Below are 17,795 nucleotides of genomic sequence, written 5' to 3'. Positions count from 1 at the left end.
GAGTCATGCCAATACTCAATGAGTTCGACAGCTGTGTTATTGGGGCTTGCTTCCAGCAAGTACTGGTTAAACTTGCCGTGAAGCGAACCCACGTCGTCAGTCACGGAAATGAAGAGAGGTCGGTATTTAATAGGTTGGTATGTGGTTTTGTAATTCGGGGAGAAATCAGGTTTAACCCGATTCTTCTGAAACATGTTCGGGGTGTAACAATCTGGTAAAATCTGGTAAACCCAAAAACGAATAACCCTAACAATAAGCAACACTAGTCAAGTCAAGCACCTTGTGAATGCACAGTTGTAGCATGTGTGCCGCACACTTAAGGCTCTGGAAGTTTGTTTTTGCAATTCGAAGGTAGATGCTGTGCACATATCCGCACAGATGGCTCACACCTTTTTATCAGTTCTCCTTTCTAAGGCAGTCTGCAAATCTTCTTTGGCACATTGATCAGCTGTGCATTGTTCGGAGTGTTGCCAATCAAAGCACCCAATTATTGTTGATCTAATGAGCAGTGATGCTGAGGAAGGTGTCATTGGTGATTGATGTCCAGAAGTTGGCTGTTAGACTGATGTAACTGGCTGCAAATATCTTTTCTTAAAGGGGTTCTGAACCACCTCTCGGCTTGGTGAAAAAAACATAGTTTGCGGATAGCATACGCTGCTGTGAACATCTCAGCCAAGTTTTGCAGTCGTGTGTGGCACGTACAGCCTGCCAAGCAGAGCATGAAATCACCTTTCTCTCAAACACTCTCTTTTCAACAGAAGCCTGCTCCTCACTCTTTCCTGGATGCTTTATTTCGTAATAAAGCGTCCAAAAAACACGGATGCTATTGGCCAAAGCTGACGTCAATGAAAAAAGATGTTTGAATCAGTGCGCTTCTTCCTACTGTTACTGTGTATATTTATTGATGAAGTTTAATAAACAGGCTGAAGTATGCAAAAATCTCCTTTTGAATTACGGTAGTAATTACGTTTTTCCGGAAGAAGCCGACTATCATCTGCTTACGCTTGGCGGCACGCATAGGAATTCAAATTGGGGCATCCTGCTTATTGGTGTCGTAGCCGTCGGGTCTTGCTAATTTCGAGTAGTTTTGAACGCTCAACTAGCCTCGAACCACGCGAAACTTAAGGTCAGACCACAGGCACGTTTGCCAGAGAGTGATGACTCCTGGCCGCTTCTGGTTAGACGCCTTGGCAGATTTATTGATAGCGCTTCAAAATGTGCAATTTGAATATGGCTACTATCCGTTGGTCAAGCTGGTGAAGGACAAAGCCAGTCTGCACCACGGTCAGACTACAGCATATGAGCGCGAGCACGCACTCGAGCCCTGTCTTGCACAAAGCAAACGTTGCACATAAGCACTACAGTTGCACGTAGCTGCGGTCTGCTACGTAGCATAGATACTGCGAGTGCTGCAATGAGTCTACTGGCTAAGGGTGCTGTGATGAATACTCGCGCCGACGGACTGAATCTAATCACCGTCACCTTTGAACGACTGCTAACTTTTGCTGCGCGTTAACTTAGCTGGACGGCGTCGGCCGTGCGCGCAGGAGCCACGAAGGAAGAAGTTCACTCTTTGGGATCCGTTTCGAGACTGGTTTATTAGCAGTAGTAAATGACTAGAGTGGGGAAAGGAAAGTGGAAAGAAAGAAGTAAAGAAACACAGTAAAAGGGCGTGAGTCAGGCATGTGCAGTTCTGTGGAGAGGGTGCAGTGGCCACTGTCGGGTCGGTGGCACGGGCATGGTTGTATTCACAATTAACTTGCTCGGACGGTGTCGTTAGGGGCCCTCGTTGGCTCTCGCTTGCTTCTCGGTAGCGTCTTCGCGGTTGTCATCAAAGGTATTGTTAGGTGCCCCCGCCTCCGGTCTCCCCTCTCAGTAGCGTCGCCTCTCAGTAGTTTCACGGTTGTCATCAAAGGTTTTGTTAGGCGTCCCCGCCTCCGCTCTTGCTTCTTAGTAGCGTATTCACGGTTGTCATCGCAGGTCTTGACATCCTCCCCCGCAATGAGCACCGGCTCATTCCTGGCCGCCATTGTCCTCACAGGCTGGCAATTCATTGAGCTCGAGGGCGTACAAAACTTGTGTGGGTCATAGCAGCTCCCTTTGATTTGGAAGAATGATTTTGCAAGCGCGTATTCGGCTGTCTCTTCCTGGAAATGTTTCTGAAACACGACACATTTTCTACATCTGGCGAGGAGCTCGATCGTCCCCGAGGAGAACTATGTCACCCTTACGGATGCCTCATCCACTGCCTGGCTTGATGACATGCACTGAGCGAAGCTGCAGCAGGTATTCCCGTCTCCGCCATTGCCAGAACGAGTCCACAAGCCCGGTGCGTCGCCTCCACAGGCGTGTTTGTGTCTCTGCTGTCGATTTCACCTCAGCGGTTTCTCGGAAGGGAGGCAAGCTCGTTAGCCTCCGACCGACGAGGAAATGGGCTGGGGTCAAGGGCATAAGCTCCCCCCCCGCGTCCGAAGAGACAAAAGTCAACGTACGAGAATTTACGGCAGCTTCGGCTTGTGTTAGAACCATGGAGAGGCTGTCATAGTCAAGGCAGCTCCTTCCGAGTACTCTATGAAGGGTAGTCTTCACGGTTCTCACCATTCTCTCCCAAAAGCCGCCCCACCACGCCACTCTCTCAACAATAAATTTCCAACTGATTCTGTGTGCACTAAAGAAGGACTGGACCTCGCTTCCCTTAATGGCATGAAACATTTGATTCAGATCTCTAGATGCGCGTTTAAATGTCAGCACATTGTCGGACAACACAGTCTTGCATATTCCCCTCCTTGACACGAATCTTTTGAACGCCATCAGAAATGACTTCACCGAGAGGTCCCTAACAAGCTCGAGGTGAACGGCTCGTGTCGTCGCACAAGTAAACAAAGCGATATAAGTTTTGTGTTCGGACCCGCTATCGTTGTAGAATATGGGCCCGCAAAGTCGATACCCGTTGTTTCAAATGGATCAGCCTGGGTGACTCGGTAGAGAGGAAGCGTAGCAGTGGGCTCTTCTGCGGCTCGGCAACTCTGCTTCTGACACGGAAGACAGCGCCGAATGACCGATTTGATTGCCTGTCTACCTCGAATAATCCAACAGCGTTCCCGAAGTTCGGATAACGTGTCCCGTACTACTGTGTGCAGTATGCGTCTATGCTCCCAAGAAATAAGTAAGCGTGTGAACGGATGAGACGGTGACAGTATTACGGCATGCTTAGCGGTTTCTTCCTCTGTGCTGTACTGAAGCCGCCCGCCAACTCTCATCATACCGTCAGCGTCCAAGAATGGGTTCAAAGCTATCACTGATGATCCCCGGTCAAGCAGCCTGGCGGCACGTAGCACTTGTCTAATTGACAGGCTCTTTGCCAAATCTTTTCTGCATCGGTTATCTCTTCGGCCGTCAATTCTCCCGTCAGCTTCGACTGGCTTCGACAGTTTTGAATGAACCACCTAACCCACGCTGTTAAGCGGAGCACTCTTGTCAGTGAGCTGTGGTCTTCCAGGTTCATTAGTGGCTCTGGTGTGCTCTTGTTGGCCGTCAAGTCTGCCGCATTCTCTCTCGATGGGAGAGTTACTTCGTATCTACCGTTCTTGTTTACAATGCTTTCTTCAAAGGCCCGAAGAACGTTGTCGTCTTTACCGGTCATCTGTGCATCGTCGACGATATTAGGGTGCTCCAGCTCCCAGAATGACCTCAATTGAGGAGAAATTTCGTCGGGTTCTGTGGCCACGCCTACCCGCATCACTCCAGTTCTCGTTAGGTAGGTTGCAACGGACGATGTACACTCCGTGGTCTGCAATGTCCACCCAAAGGCAGTCTCCATGGCCACGAGATTTTCCCAGAGGCACTTGACATTTCCTGTTGATATGTCCCAATAGTGATCTGCCCCGATAAGCAGCGCAACTCCAACATCAGGATGGTAACCGTCAGGTAAGGTGTCAGCAAGCAGGAGGCCTTGTTCATGAGCGATGCTGGCCGTGCAGTCGTCAGGTGGTGGCAGAAGGTCTCCGCAGTTCTCGGGCATCTCTAGTGCTTCAATGCGGACTCTGGCGTTGTTGCGCCAGTTCCGTAGCCAGCATTCCACGCAATGACACCTTCTTTCCTCAGATGGCTTCTCGCTTCCAAAGGCGTAAATAGCGAGCTTCTCCTTTCCTGTGACGCGAAGATTGAGGCGCCGGGAAACTTCCTGTCATATGAATGTTCTCTGGCTGCCACCGTCGAGCAGCATTCTCACCAGAGCACTCTTGTGCTGGCCTTCCGCGCACGCTTGTGCCGTCTGTAGAAGCACACGGGGCACTCCCCTTGTTGGTCCCGCCTGAAGCAACGATTGCACTGTTGTCTCTGCTAGTGCAGCAGCTTTGAATGAGGGAGGTTGCATTAGTCTTTGATTGAGTTCGCAGATGCCTGTTGCGTGTCGTCCAGAGCATTTGGCGCACTTCAGCCACCTTGCAGTTCTGCACTCAGCGGCCCGGTGCTTCTTTTTCGCACACTTGTAACAGCGCCTCTCTCTTGACATCACCTCCTTCTTCTTGTCTATGTGTACGGGGGCGACACAATTTGCTGGTTGATGTCGTTCTGCATCACAAAATGAGCATTGCGCCTCTACGCTGGTTACGGTGAGAACAGACGCTGATGGGTTATGAAGACGAACGTCCCCTTTGCTCGGTGCTTTCTGTTTGATAGCGGCGTCCTGCACATGGCCTAATGCACTCTGGGCTCTCTCTCTGCTTTCAACTTCCCCTCTTATGAAATACAGGAAACCGAGAAGCTCATCTTCGGGCGTTTCAGGTGAGGTGGCCTTCCGTTGGAAGTACGCCAAGCAAAGTTCACTTGGGATGCTTTTACGAAGAACCGTGAGAAGCAGCGTGCCGTATGTGCTCAATGACACTCCCAGCGCCTCTAGACTTCGAACTCCGGAGCGGACTTCATCCGTAGAGGGCCCTCAGCCTTTCGATGTCACGCAGATTGTGTACTGGGCGGACGTCAAGCAAACGCAACATGTGATCCTCAATTATGACGTCCTCTTTCCCAAATCTCTCGATGAGGGTCTTCACCGTGATATCGTAGTTTCGATCGCTGATCGACAACCCTTCTATAGCAGCGGCGGCTTTTCCGGTTAGGTAACTCGTTAAGTAGTGGAACTTGGTTATTGCAGGCAAGGTGCTGTTCTTGTGAATAGTTGATTCGAATTGGTTCCAGAATTTCTGCCACGAGCGCAGATCTCTGCTGAATTTTGCGATTTACAACTTCGGTAATTTGATTGTTGCTGATGGTGGCTGGAATACCGTGGCTGGGACGGAACCAATGTGATTTGCTTCTTGATCTGATGTGTTGCCTGTGACTGACAGAGTTGTTAACTTGCTCTCGTTGGCTTTCTGACTTCTGAGAGCTCTCTTGAGCTTTGTTTTGAGGGAGCATATCTTCTCTGTGTCTGCAGCGCAAGCTTCTAATTCTGCATCCAATTCTTGCAGATTTATCTTCTTTTCGATGCTCTCGTTTACACATTTCAACTTCTCTCCCTGTTCAAGAAGAAGGTCGAGGTGTTCCTCAAGCTCACCGACTTGGATGGTTGGCGATTGCAGTGGGTCGCTGGCCGCTGCGATGATCTTGTCGATTGCTTGTCGCAAGGCGGCCTGCTTCTTCTGGAGTCGTTCCATGGCGCTTTCGATGAAATGTGATGAATACTCGCGCCGATGGACTGAATCTAATCACTGTCGCCTTTGAACGACTGCTAACTTTTTCTGCGCGTTAACTTAGCGGGACGGCGTCGGCCGTGCGCGCAGGAGCCACAAAGGAAGAAGTTCACTCTTTGGGATCTGTTTCGAGACTGGTTTATTTGCAGTAGTAAATGACTAGAGTGGGGAAAGGAAAGTGGAAAGAGAGAAGTAAAGAAACACAGTAAAAGGGTGTGAGTCAGGCACGTGCAGTTCCGTAGAGAGGGTGCAGTGGCCACTGTCGGGTCGGTGAGACGGGCACGGTTGTATTCACAATTAACTTGCTTGGATGATGTCGTTAAGGGCCCCCGTCAGCTCTCGCTTGCTTCGCGGTTGTCATCGAAGGTATTGTTAGCCGCCCCCGCCTCCGGTCTCCCCTCTCAGTAGCGTCGCCTCTCAGTAGCTTCACGGTTGTCATCGAAGGTCTTGTTAGGCGCCCCCGCCTCCGCTCTCGCTTCTTAGTAGCGTATTCACGGCTGTCATCACAGGTCTTAACAGGTGCTGCGGCTCGCTCAGGACAACCATATTTGGTGCGTTGTAGGCGCCAAAACTGGAAATAGTAGTGTCTACGTTAACATCCACAATCAAATTTGAACTGCAGGCCACGGTGACGTTCAGTAGGCGGAGTGTTGTGGACACGCCCTGCTGTGCCGTAGCCTTTGCAGTGCAAATCATTGAAGAAGGAGCGGAAGCACCGCAAACGCTATGTTTGATTGCCAATAACTTCACTTCTGCTGAGCACATTGAAGTACCTATTGCGGCAAAGTATTTCTGAAATAGCCTATTTTAACTTCAAATGCATTTCTCACTTCGATAAAAAGTGGTTCAGGGCCCCTTTAATGTCTTCACATCAAACAAGGTATCCACCCCAGCACTCAATGAACGACTTGATAGTAGCTAGTATAAAGGAGAGAGTCCAAGGCTATCTGGAGCACTTTAGCTAGTTTGACGTCTTCAGCAATAGCCAGAAGACAACTAGCAGAAACAATCCAAGAAGTAAGAGCTTGTGCTAGGCTTTCTTCAGTCCTAAACGTGGGCACCTGGAGTAGGTGTCTATGGTTGCCTGTTTTAACCCCTCAACCGTTTTGGAAGAGCGCCTCGTCTTTGCCAAACTGTCCTAAAACCTACACTCGTCTGCTTGAGATATCTCCTTTTGAGCGTTTTGAATGAGACACACTTGTTTGCGGGCTAGTTGGCGTGTCCCTACGCAGATGAAAGCACTGTGCAGGTAATTTCTTTTTTTTTCAACCGCTATTTCCCATTTCTTTTGGGGGCAACTCGTGTTTCAAAAAATGGCGTCTGGTGGAGGCGACGGATGTGTTGCTGGTCTGTCGTTGCGAAGAGAAGCCTTTTGCCGTCGTCCAGCTATTCGGACTATCATGATTCAGACACGGAAGTTTACTTCGTTTCTGGAAGCGAAAGCGATGACTTCGAAGTTTGTAGTTCATCAGATGAAGAAGAGTGCTCAGAAGACACAACTGTGAGCGCACTTCATTAGCGGCACACCGACACGAATGACATCTCCACAAATCCTCCTCGGTTTCTATTTTTTGGCGTCCCCGGTAAGGTGTTCAATATAACATTGCCTGATGATGTGACTTGATAAAACTTTCCGCACTGCGCTCTTGCTCTTTTTTTTTTATTGTTGATTACCGCCAGGTACCTGGCCTCCTTTGTCATGAGCAATAATAAACTTTATTATGCTAATTTGACTTAATATGTGCTTGATTTTTTTTTCAACTTCGAAAACTTGCTTTTTAGAACAAAAATATTCAACATCAAATTAAAAAAAAAAATAAGCAGGTTGGGCATAGAAATTGTCAAAATAATAAAACGGGTAAGGGGTTAACGCGACTAGCATTGTTAGGATACTTCATGCACTTTCTGGTCTATCTTTCTAGTACCTGTCTGTCTGGGTCTACAACAGTTTCCTGCCAACTTGGATCACTGGGTAGTCCAGGGATTAACGAGTAGAGCATTGGGCTGCTGTGATGAGGGAAAGCGGTTCGAAACCAACTGTCGGACCAACTTGGCTGACTGGGTATTTGATACTGGGTACATGCCACTTTTCAATAAACCTATCTCACATCAACATGTGCCACTCTACAATGAATCTCTGTCCCCACCTTAGGCCACTGGGTATATGCCGCTTCAATGAACCTATTTAGCACAAACTTTGGTCAATGGGTGCTGCTCTTCAATGACAAAAAATATTAGGCTGAATCGAACCAGTGCGATACACATTCAGACAATCATGCTTGAACATATATAGACACAAGTCAAGTGCGCACCTCGCGGCCGCGCCATAGATGGTACAGCGTGTCCATAAAGAAATGTGACAGAGGAACCCAGCTGCATACACACCTCGTAAATGATGCATCTCTGTAGTGGCAATACGGTGTGTCGCTAGATTGCTTCAATGTTAGTCGCATTAACACTGACATTCATCGTGAGATGGGTTCTGCTGGAAGTTTTTTCATTTGACTCTTGCTGCATCAATAAACCTGGATGCTTCACTTGCACGATGGTTAAGCATGGTGGTGCTCCCACATGAAAACACCTCTTTCCATATGAGGCACTAAACTTGTTTAGGATTACTAACTTTGCCCCTACAGTTTACCTTAAATCTGAAATTTCCTGCGAGATCACCCTTTATGCTCTTATTCATGCTAAACACTGGATGAAGTGCCAGTGGTGCAGGTGGACGCATGCCAGCATCAGGTGGCGCTGCTGTATGGAACGAGTTCTGTGCATTCTCTATAATACTGAATAGAAAATTTTAGCAGACAAGGAGATTCACTTAACCATTTACTGCTGGTGACGCAATAAAGTTTTGGTTTGTATTCATGGTGAGGCCTGTTACCTGTTCATTTGTGCAGTAGGCAATTGGACACTTGTATTTTGCGAAAGCACTTTGGAGAGACTGCAATGGGACTAGGAGGTCCCATTGCAGTCTCTGACTTCGGGACCTCTTTCTGTATACTAACAGCCTGTAATCTTTTTACTCACTTTCAATAAAACCGATTCTGAAAAAAAAAAAAAAAAGAGGGCAGTGCTGTCCACCACCATCCCTTCATGGGACGGGTGACCCTTCTTAAAGCCTCGCTGACCCTTTGTTCAACGCCGCTGCACTATCAGCTACAGCTGAGTCTGGATTTTCACACAAAGTATTGGTGAGGCAATAAAGCTTTGGTTTGTGGTAGTCAATTCATGCCAAGGCAAGGCAGAAAAAAAATTTGATTATGGGGTCTTGCGTGTTAAAACCACCATACGATTATGAGGCACGCCGTAGTGGGGAAGTCCAGATTAATTTGGACCACCTGGGGTTCTTTGATGTGCACCTAAATCTAAGTACACGGGTGTTTTCTGCAATTCGCCCCCATCGAAATACGGCCACCATGGCTGGGATTTGATCCTGCAACCTCATGCTGAGCAGCCCAACACGCCAAGGCAAGGTAAATATCGGTGCCAAGGCAAGGATATTTACCTGTCTATGTGTGCAGTAGGTACATGATTTGATATCGGACGAAATGATTTGTTATCAGACGGAATCAAATTCCACAATGGTATGCCTGAAAACATGACAGTAAATTTCCCATAGTTAGTTCGAATTTTAGGAAGGAGCAAACTGTGACGTGCGGAAAACCTTGTGTTATTAATAGTAGTGAGGTCAGTACAGGTAAAACATTCAATACCTAATTCCGTATTTATGAGGCGGAACATTATTAGCAACAGCTTATGATTGAATAGCATGTGCAAAGGGAGAAGGTTTAGAGAACGAAAAATGGGAGGAGAGTGAGATGTAAAAGCTTAAAATGTCATCAATCGTACCACTTGCTTTTGTAAAGCTTCTAGTTGGTGGAGATGAGTGAAGTATGTATTACCCCCATGACAGGCAATATGAAAGATGACTGAATATACGCGTAATGCAAAGACAAGAGAATACTTGGCTGAAAAAAAGAGCGCAATTTGATAATAACGTGAATGCCAAAAGGAATTTTTTGAACAAGAGATTGGAATTTTAAGTGCTCACCTAAGATAATGCCTAGAAATTTGGTTGACCCAGATCTTGTAATTATGTGATTGTTAAGTGATACAACTAAGGAATCTATGAATAATGTTTGAGGGGAATGAAATACCATAAATGTTGTCTTCGATGGATTGATGTATAACGTGTTCTTCAGGCACCATGCATGAACATTAGCAAGATCATTGTTTAGTAGTGTGACGAAATTTTTGTCGGATACGAAAATGGTTGCGTCATCAGCATAGAGAAGGCAGTGGGCATGCATTAATATTTGTGGCAAATCATTAATGAACAATAAAAATGACCCAAGTATTGATCCCTGAGGGACGCCTCTATTAATAATTTTAGGTGAAGAGAAGGAACTATTCACTTGGGCTATTTGTGGTCGGTCTGTTAGGTAGTCACAAGTTAACTCCAAAGGTGGGCCAGAAATGCCATAAGATTCTAGTTTGTGTAGGAGGATGAGGTGGTTAATTGTATCGAACGCTTTAGTGAAGTCAATAAAGAGAGCACAAACTAATAGGCCTTTGTCTATAGCTAATTTAACTTTGTCAGTAAACGTAATAAGTGCAAGTTCTGTTGACAAATGGTCTTTAAAACCAAATTGATAAGGAGATAATAGCTTAAATTTGGATAACTAATTAGTTAAACGCTTGTGAATAAGTTTGTCAATTCCCTAGCTAAAGAAAGAAAAAATGCAAATAGGACGATAATTATTCAAACACTCACGATTACCCTTTTTGAAAATTGGGATTACCTTACCCATTTTGAGGCTTTTGGGAAAGGCACCATCTTTAAATAATTTACTTATTATGTCAGCAAGTACCGGTGAAACTTCTTTATGCACAAGCTTAATCTTCAACGGTCAGATGAGATCAAGGCCAGGACCAGTTGTTTTGAGTGATGTTATGATACTACAAACTTCTTGTGAAGTTGTAGGGTATAAGTAAAATGAATAGGGACTGCGTGGTAAACTAGGTAAGGGTGGTTCATGCTGTAGATCAACTATAGCGCTAAAATGGTTACTGAAAGCGTTAGCGACGTCCTTAGGGTCAGTTAAATTAACTGAATTGCAGCTAACGCATGACATGCCATTATCAGTGGTATTAGTCCAATCATGGGATCTACGACCCCTTCTAGCGCGTTGCCAACCTTTTAAACGCCTGTGCACTATCAGCGAGCTATAGCAAAGTGTGATACCGGGCTAGTTGGTAATCCATGTGCACAGCGCAACAGCAGACAAAGCACAGAAAGTCACAACGGAGTCGCAGAAAAATTTGTCCTGTTATACATTCAATCTCCAGATGCAGGCTCTACAACGGCAAAACTTTTGGAGGAATTCCCTGTCCTTAAAATTGTGATAAGCTATTGAAAAAAAAATTTCCACCTCCATTCCCCCCTGTGAAAGTGGATGTACAGCGAAGCTGTTACTGACGTTATACAAGCGCCACCACCACAAGGCGTCGCACCGTCGAGATCAATGTAGCGTCCACGATCTTGTTGGCGCCTTTTCCGTTAGTGCTTCGGTGCCACGATGCACGTTCATGGCGTCCATACGCTTGCGCGTAACCCGCGTTCACATCGTGAACGTTACTGTAATTTTTTAACAGTCTTGCCCTGATGTCGATCACGGTCACAGCACACTTTGAGCGACTGATGCAACGGACAGAGCGCCCACTCATCAAGGACAGATACATCGTGTGCACACGTTCGTCAAGCGCGCCCGCAGGTCTGCCGGAGTGCGGCATATATCATTTTTAGTAGACCCTCCGCCTGGTGAAGTGTGTTATTGAACTAATTAAATTTCTCAAAGTAAAAGTGAGTAACAAAATTTGTAAAGTACGACTTACACTCAACCTGCAAACATAATAGCATCGGATTGTAATTTGAACATCCGAGAAAACATAATTCTGTTACGTGGAAATTCAAAATTACACTAGCTCTGGAGACAAAAATTGTTCTTCGTCGACGTGACAGTGTACATGCACGGACACCATCGAAAAAACAGGAAAAAGAAAAAAATTCAAGCAACTTTCTAAAATTACAAACCCATATATACCTATAAAAGGGAAGATAGCATTGATCAACTTGGCGGACAGCTAACTTTACCCCACTCTGCAGGCTTCTGCAGAATTCATTTAGGTAAATCTGCTTATAGTAAGCAAAACACGCTACTCTGGTACACACCAGCATCATCATCTATTGTGGCACAAAGAGTTATGTTCATCTCTGACTGCATGACGGAGTGTGTTGTTACACCATCTTTAATTGTACGTGCATGCTTTCTTGGTTAGCAACATGATTATAATAATTCTTTCGTGCTGTGTTATGTCTCCCATTTACTGAGACAACACAACACATTATACTTAGAGCATTAGTGGTGATGCGGATGTACCAGACCACTGTAGGCCTATTCTTTGAGTGACAAAACATATTATAGATTTGTGCCATTGGGGAACTTAAAGTGGGAGAAAGCCCATCAGCACTGAACTGCAAGACTGCAGGCAGAAAAGTGGTACTGTCCGATTGTTTCAATTTAGCTACCATAAGAAGCTTAGTGGAGGTGCTGGACATGTTAGAACTAATGTTCAGTGAGTTCTCAATAGTCCAAAATGATAAAAGCACAAAACATTGGAACAACAGATTCAAGCTATATTCAGAAGAGTGCACATAGATACATGTAGCTTTGCACCTTTGTGCTATATTCACATGCATCCCAGTGTAAAGGCTTCAACAAGAATGGGAGCAGCATATATTACAGGCATAAATCTCTCGTGGTTACAGCAACATTACATAATATAAGAGTTCAAAACAGCACATAAAATCTCAATACAACTTCTACATCACAGCTCTTCAAGGAATTTGTACAATCCCCTTTGTACTATCACACTAGTTTAGCAAAACAACATAAAAACAGAGGCATTCACAACCTTGAAAAAATAAGAAATGTTGCAATAAACAGTACAATTATGTCAGGTGTTGTGCTGTGTGTGTATGGCAGCCAGTTAAGACAGCCTGCTAGGACTAGCAGACTTCCTCTCACACTGTAATGAAGTTGTCTACTTAAAGGCCAACTGGAACAAAATCTTCGACAGTATAAAAAGCCAAGTCTCAGATTGTGCAGACATAAAATTTTACAATTGAAATACGAGTGAATGAGCCATGAAATTCTAGCAAGAGTGAACTTTTTTGACAGCAAAACTGAAAAATGCCACCGTTACTGCTCGCAGAAAAACCATCAAGGCGACCTGTTTGATTGACATCATATATCCTCTAACCACCAGGTGCATGCGTCATCTGCTAAGTGCTATTTAAAGACTGCTTCAATAAGTATTAGTCATTTATAATAAAATTAGTTAAGGTAGAAGGTCGTTGCAATTGGCCTTTATTGACAAGTTAATCACAGTGAGCTAGCACAAAGCACAAATTGCAGAACAATCAAATTGCACAGTGTGAATATAGCAGCTTGCTAACAGCAGATTATGGAAAGATTATCATCTTGGTTGCACTAAACACAAAATAATTGGAGCGTATGAAAGTGAAATATCCCTGTGTGCACCAAAACCAAGAGAACAGAAGCAGCAGGAGAAAAAACAGTGTTAATTTACTGCTTGCATTTTGCACAACTTTTTTTGAACAGCATTAATGCCCTCTATGCCCAGCAATGCAGTTTGCCAGCAAGCAAAGCTTAAAAATTTCTCAAAACAATTCAAGTTAGAACAGCAAAGAAAAACATGAACACGTCTGATGATATTGATGTTACACACTTTTCAAAAGCCTTTAAAACAGCTGTGCTCAGTTGGAACAAGCCTAGCTAAAATGAAAAGTTACATGGTATGATCAGTTTGGTTACAACACTGAAAATTACCAACTATAGTTCCTTCACAGAAGACACTAATGCTTCTCTAGAACACGACAGTGTCATTATACATAGCATAAAGAACATGACAAATGTGCAATAAAAAATATAATGAAGGAGAATGGAGAAAACAGTTTATGGCACCCAATACTACAGCATCACATCGAGCTGAGATCAGTAGTGTGAAAAACTGAATGCAGCTGGCTCATGTAGGCACGACGTTCCTCCAGTAGTTTTGACAAATCATCACCCTGTGTTTGTTCAGTAGACTCCCTTTTGGATGGTTGATCATGGATATCTGGTAATGTCGCACAGCTGGCAACTGAAATGATCTTTCCTGGGAGCAATTTTACTTCAAGTGATCTACTGCGTATGAAAAGAGTTTCTTCCTTCACAGTCTTCAAATTAACATAACCAAATTTTATCATCTTGTCATTTAGTCGACCCATGACAACAATGCATGGACGGCCAATGCAGTTTGGCACCGAGATGGTGAGGTGCGACGTCTCTCGTTTATTTGCCTTTTGAGGTTTTCGCTCCAATACAGTAGTTTTGTTGCTAGCAGATGAGACTAGGCATTTGCAAGCTCGTACTGGTTGTTTTCTCCGAACAAAGGATGATTTTGCTCCTTTACTTTCAGGTTGCCTGTTGCTGTCAACAAGCTTTAAATCATCGCTGCAACTGTTCGCTTCACCCTGCACTTCAGCCTTCTCTTGCTCACAACCAATATCAGTGAAGGAAAAAACTTCTTCAGAAATGTCATCATCTTGCCAAACGAGATGGCAAACTTTTTTGTCCTGTACCGGAACATTATTATCCACAGCAATGCTTGCAGAATCATTGGAATTTATACGAGTGTCAGGTCTTACTCCATGGAACTGATTACCTGAGTTCGTAACAGCATGGTCAATAAGCTGTGACCAACTATTTTTCTCCAAGGCAGAGCAGCTGCGATGTGCTTGTGAGTTTTCATTACCTACAGTCGTCCCTGCAGACACATTTGTCATAATACAAGCATCCAGCACTGATTCATTGAAATGGCACTTTGAGTCATCGGCAGCACCATGAAAATGATCTGTTTTATTTATTTGTGATGTGCTGCAAGTGACAAGAGCTTGGAAGCTTCTGACTGGTTCACCTGAATCAAGAGTGGTGCATCGCTTACGAACATCTAGAACTGTTTTAACAAACTGGTGGCCTGAGTTGTTGGTGGCACTGTCAACATGAAGGGACCAATCAACTTTTTTGGATCTGTAGTAACAGTCAAGAGCTGGTATGTTCTCTTCTTCTATGGCGACTCGTGTAGGATTATGTGAGACAGTTGAAAGGTGAGCTTCTTTTTCAAGAGAGTCTTGCTCCAAGCTGACAGAGTCATCAATACACAGTGACCTTCCTTCTTTTCCCGAGAGAAGGTAATTGCTAAGAGGTTCATTCTCTGCATCCATGAAAACACCTGTAGAGTCGTGGGTGCTAGTAGAAGTGCGAGGTTCTACTGCATGAAATTCATGCCTTGAGTTATTGACAGTGCAGTGAACAGGTGACACATTTGGTTTTAGTACATTGCAACTGTCAAAAGATTGAGAGATTGTGCTCTGCTCAGAAACCTTTGTTTGCACTGCACTGGGCTGCATATGCCTTGCATGCTTTTCCACACTGCACACTATATCTTTGTTCTCTTTTTCCACCAATGATGGAGATGTTTCTTTAGGTTTTGTTGGCAGCATCATATTACTTGTCACTTGTATGTTAGCCTCTGCTACTGCATTCACACTTGCAGGCACCTTTACTGAAGCTCTAGCGGCAATGCTTGTTGAGCTAGAAGTCTGGCAGTATGTTGCAGGCCCTCTAAGATGACTGAAAGATGATGTTTTGCCCATTGGTGAAGAGTTGCTGTTGCAATGCACTCCACTGGCTTCGAGACCCTTGTAGCTGTATGTATTTTCAGTAGAAACAGGCGGTTTGACTGACTCTGTGGTTACCTTTGGCAACAAGCGACGCAAGGCTCTTGGCTGGAAACCAGAAGTGCGTTGGCCTATCTGTGATATCTGATTAGGCAATGGGGTATCTGGAACAAAGTTAGTACATGACGAAGGTTGGAATGATGGCACAGACGACAGTACTCCTGAAATTGGGCGAAGGAATGGACACAATTCCACATTTGCAGCTGCAAGTTGTGGTGGAGTTGTTTGCAAAAAAGGTTGTCTTAAAAGGTTTGCCACAGGGCAAGCGGTGCTGGAAGCCAAGCGCAGGGGTGTAACTGGTGTGAGTGGTGATGGCAAAAGTGTGGGAATCACCTCGAAAGAGACTGTATCATCAAAATTTTCGTGACACGACACGAGTGACAGACTTATTGGTTTTACCACAACAAGGTAAGTAGAACTGAAATAACTATACTGTCTCACAAGTCCTTGACTGTTCAGAGTTTCCACAGCAGTGTAAGAAAAGCTGGCATTATTTGAAGCAACAGCACCATTCATTTGAAACATACTAGGATACAGCTCAAGGTAGTGGTGGATGACTACATAATAGGAAAGAAGAAAAAGAAAACCCACTCAACAATATAGCATAGAAGATTACGCAGGTTGCTTTGATCGTCTTCTTGCATCCAGGCTGTCTTTCCTTGTGAATAACACAAGCGCCTGGGTAGTATGCGATCAACTCAGCAGCTTCGCTATGCAGAAATGTGCTGTACAATGGTGCAACGGAAGTCGATGCTGGCAGTGGATACAAATGAGTAGCAGATTCCGATAACTTCATCCGCACACCTACAGGGCATCAAAGAGAAAAAGACAAAAGGCAAAGAAAAAGTCCCTGTTGTAAGTATGCTCCCATTCAAGAGAAATAAAAGAGCATTGCTGCTTGGATAAACGAGGTCACTTTATCTCCTTTGTTTGGCTTGAATCACTCAAAGAAGCAGCGAGATAAAAGCACGATTAGATTATATTTCACAGCTCATGTACCTTCTAAATAACTCTAGTCTCAATAAATTTGGAGCATGACACAGAGATTAAGAAAAAAAAAAAAATCCCAGTGTCTATTCTCATGGCAGCTGTAAGAATTGCTGTACAGACTTTCTCATGGCAGTAGCCTCCCATAGGCAGCCTAACACCACATCAACTTTCGATAGAACAGAAACGTGTATCGAAATAAATTTTGGCGGCAGTTCGCAGAAATTCCCTAGGCTTGCGTTCACGGAACCTGATCTGACAGCGGAGCCCGCGAGCGAAGTTAGAATTTGCATATAGCACTAAGTGTAAATAACGTGTCATTATTTAGTACACTTTGGCGGTGCGTCCAGGGGGCACCAACGGGGCAGCGGAAACATCAAAGCTGGAACCCAGACTGGTCGATGATTTGGTGCTCACCGAGGCCTCCGCGTGTATCGCGGACAGCCGATCTTGCATGTGAACAACCCCCGGATTGCTCCGGCCCCAACCCACGGACCGCCCCTTAAATCCCCTCGCTGCCCCTTATGTGCCCTTCAGATCCTGCACAGCCCGCTTTATTATATAATCTACAATACCGGTGTCACAAAACAACTTTTGATTGCGATCAAAAGTGCGCCGTGTGACACCCGTATTAGGTGCTCTCATGAGGCCCCCAGTTTCCGGTATTTTTATTTTTGCATGGTAAACGATCTCATATATGACCAAATCACACAAGGGACAAAGCAGGTAGGCTGGACAGCTGACGGTACTATGGATGATGGAAGGTTTATTTCCTTCCTCCATGTGCCCATCCATGCCCGGCTGCCGGCGGAATAGCCATACAAACTCTTGCGAAAACATAAAAATAAATAGTAAACTTCAAATATGTAATGTTTTCTTTTTGTTTGGCAAAATGTGACACGTTCGCGAAGACGTTTTTCAAATAAAGGCCATGTCTCGCGCTTATTTTAACAAGAACCCACGCGAAATATGACCGAGGTAATCGTATGAGACCTTTCATTTTAGCCTGGCCAATGTCAATTGATCCGAATAAAGCACGTACGTTTGAAATGAAGCTAGTCTCTCACCTTGCACGCTCCAGTCCACCACACCAAGGCAGTGAAGTCGTATCAAGCTTTGTATCAAGCGCCGTTGGATGACGCAATTCAAAGAGGTTACTCCACAAGAAGGTTTAATCCCGCTGTCTGCAATGAAAAATTAGGACGGTTGCGTAGAAGCACGCATCATCGCAACCACATGTCTTTACCGCC

The 17,795-nt window shown here is 45.0% G+C and overlaps 1 protein-coding gene across 5 annotated transcripts in view; it reads right to left on the bottom strand.

The window, feature by feature from the left end:
* Positions 1-13,542: 13,542 nt before the first annotated feature.
* The window catches only part of LOC119431941 (uncharacterized), a 117,954-nt gene continuing 113,701 nt past the window's right edge, over positions 13,543-17,795 (bottom strand). For 2 of the 5 annotated variants that reach the window (XM_049656696.1, XM_037699412.2), the window contains exons 2-3: positions 17,613-17,729; positions 13,543-16,362 (exon numbers count right to left, since the gene is read on the bottom strand). In XM_049656696.1, coding sequence (XP_049512653.1) covers positions 13,756-16,083 — 2,328 coding nt within the window. In that variant the 5' untranslated portion in view covers positions 16,084-16,362; positions 17,613-17,729 and the 3' untranslated portion in view covers positions 13,543-13,755. The remainder of the gene's footprint in view (positions 16,363-17,612; positions 17,730-17,795) is intronic. The other 3 variants (XM_049656697.1, XM_049656698.1, XM_049656699.1) reach the window with 2 other exon arrangements.

This window comes from Dermacentor silvarum, chromosome 1 (genome assembly GCF_013339745.2).
Source record: "Dermacentor silvarum isolate Dsil-2018 chromosome 1, BIME_Dsil_1.4, whole genome shotgun sequence".
Taxonomy (NCBI): Eukaryota; Metazoa; Arthropoda; class Arachnida; order Ixodida; family Ixodidae; genus Dermacentor; species Dermacentor silvarum.
This window is presented reverse-complemented; position numbering and strand designations above follow the sequence as displayed.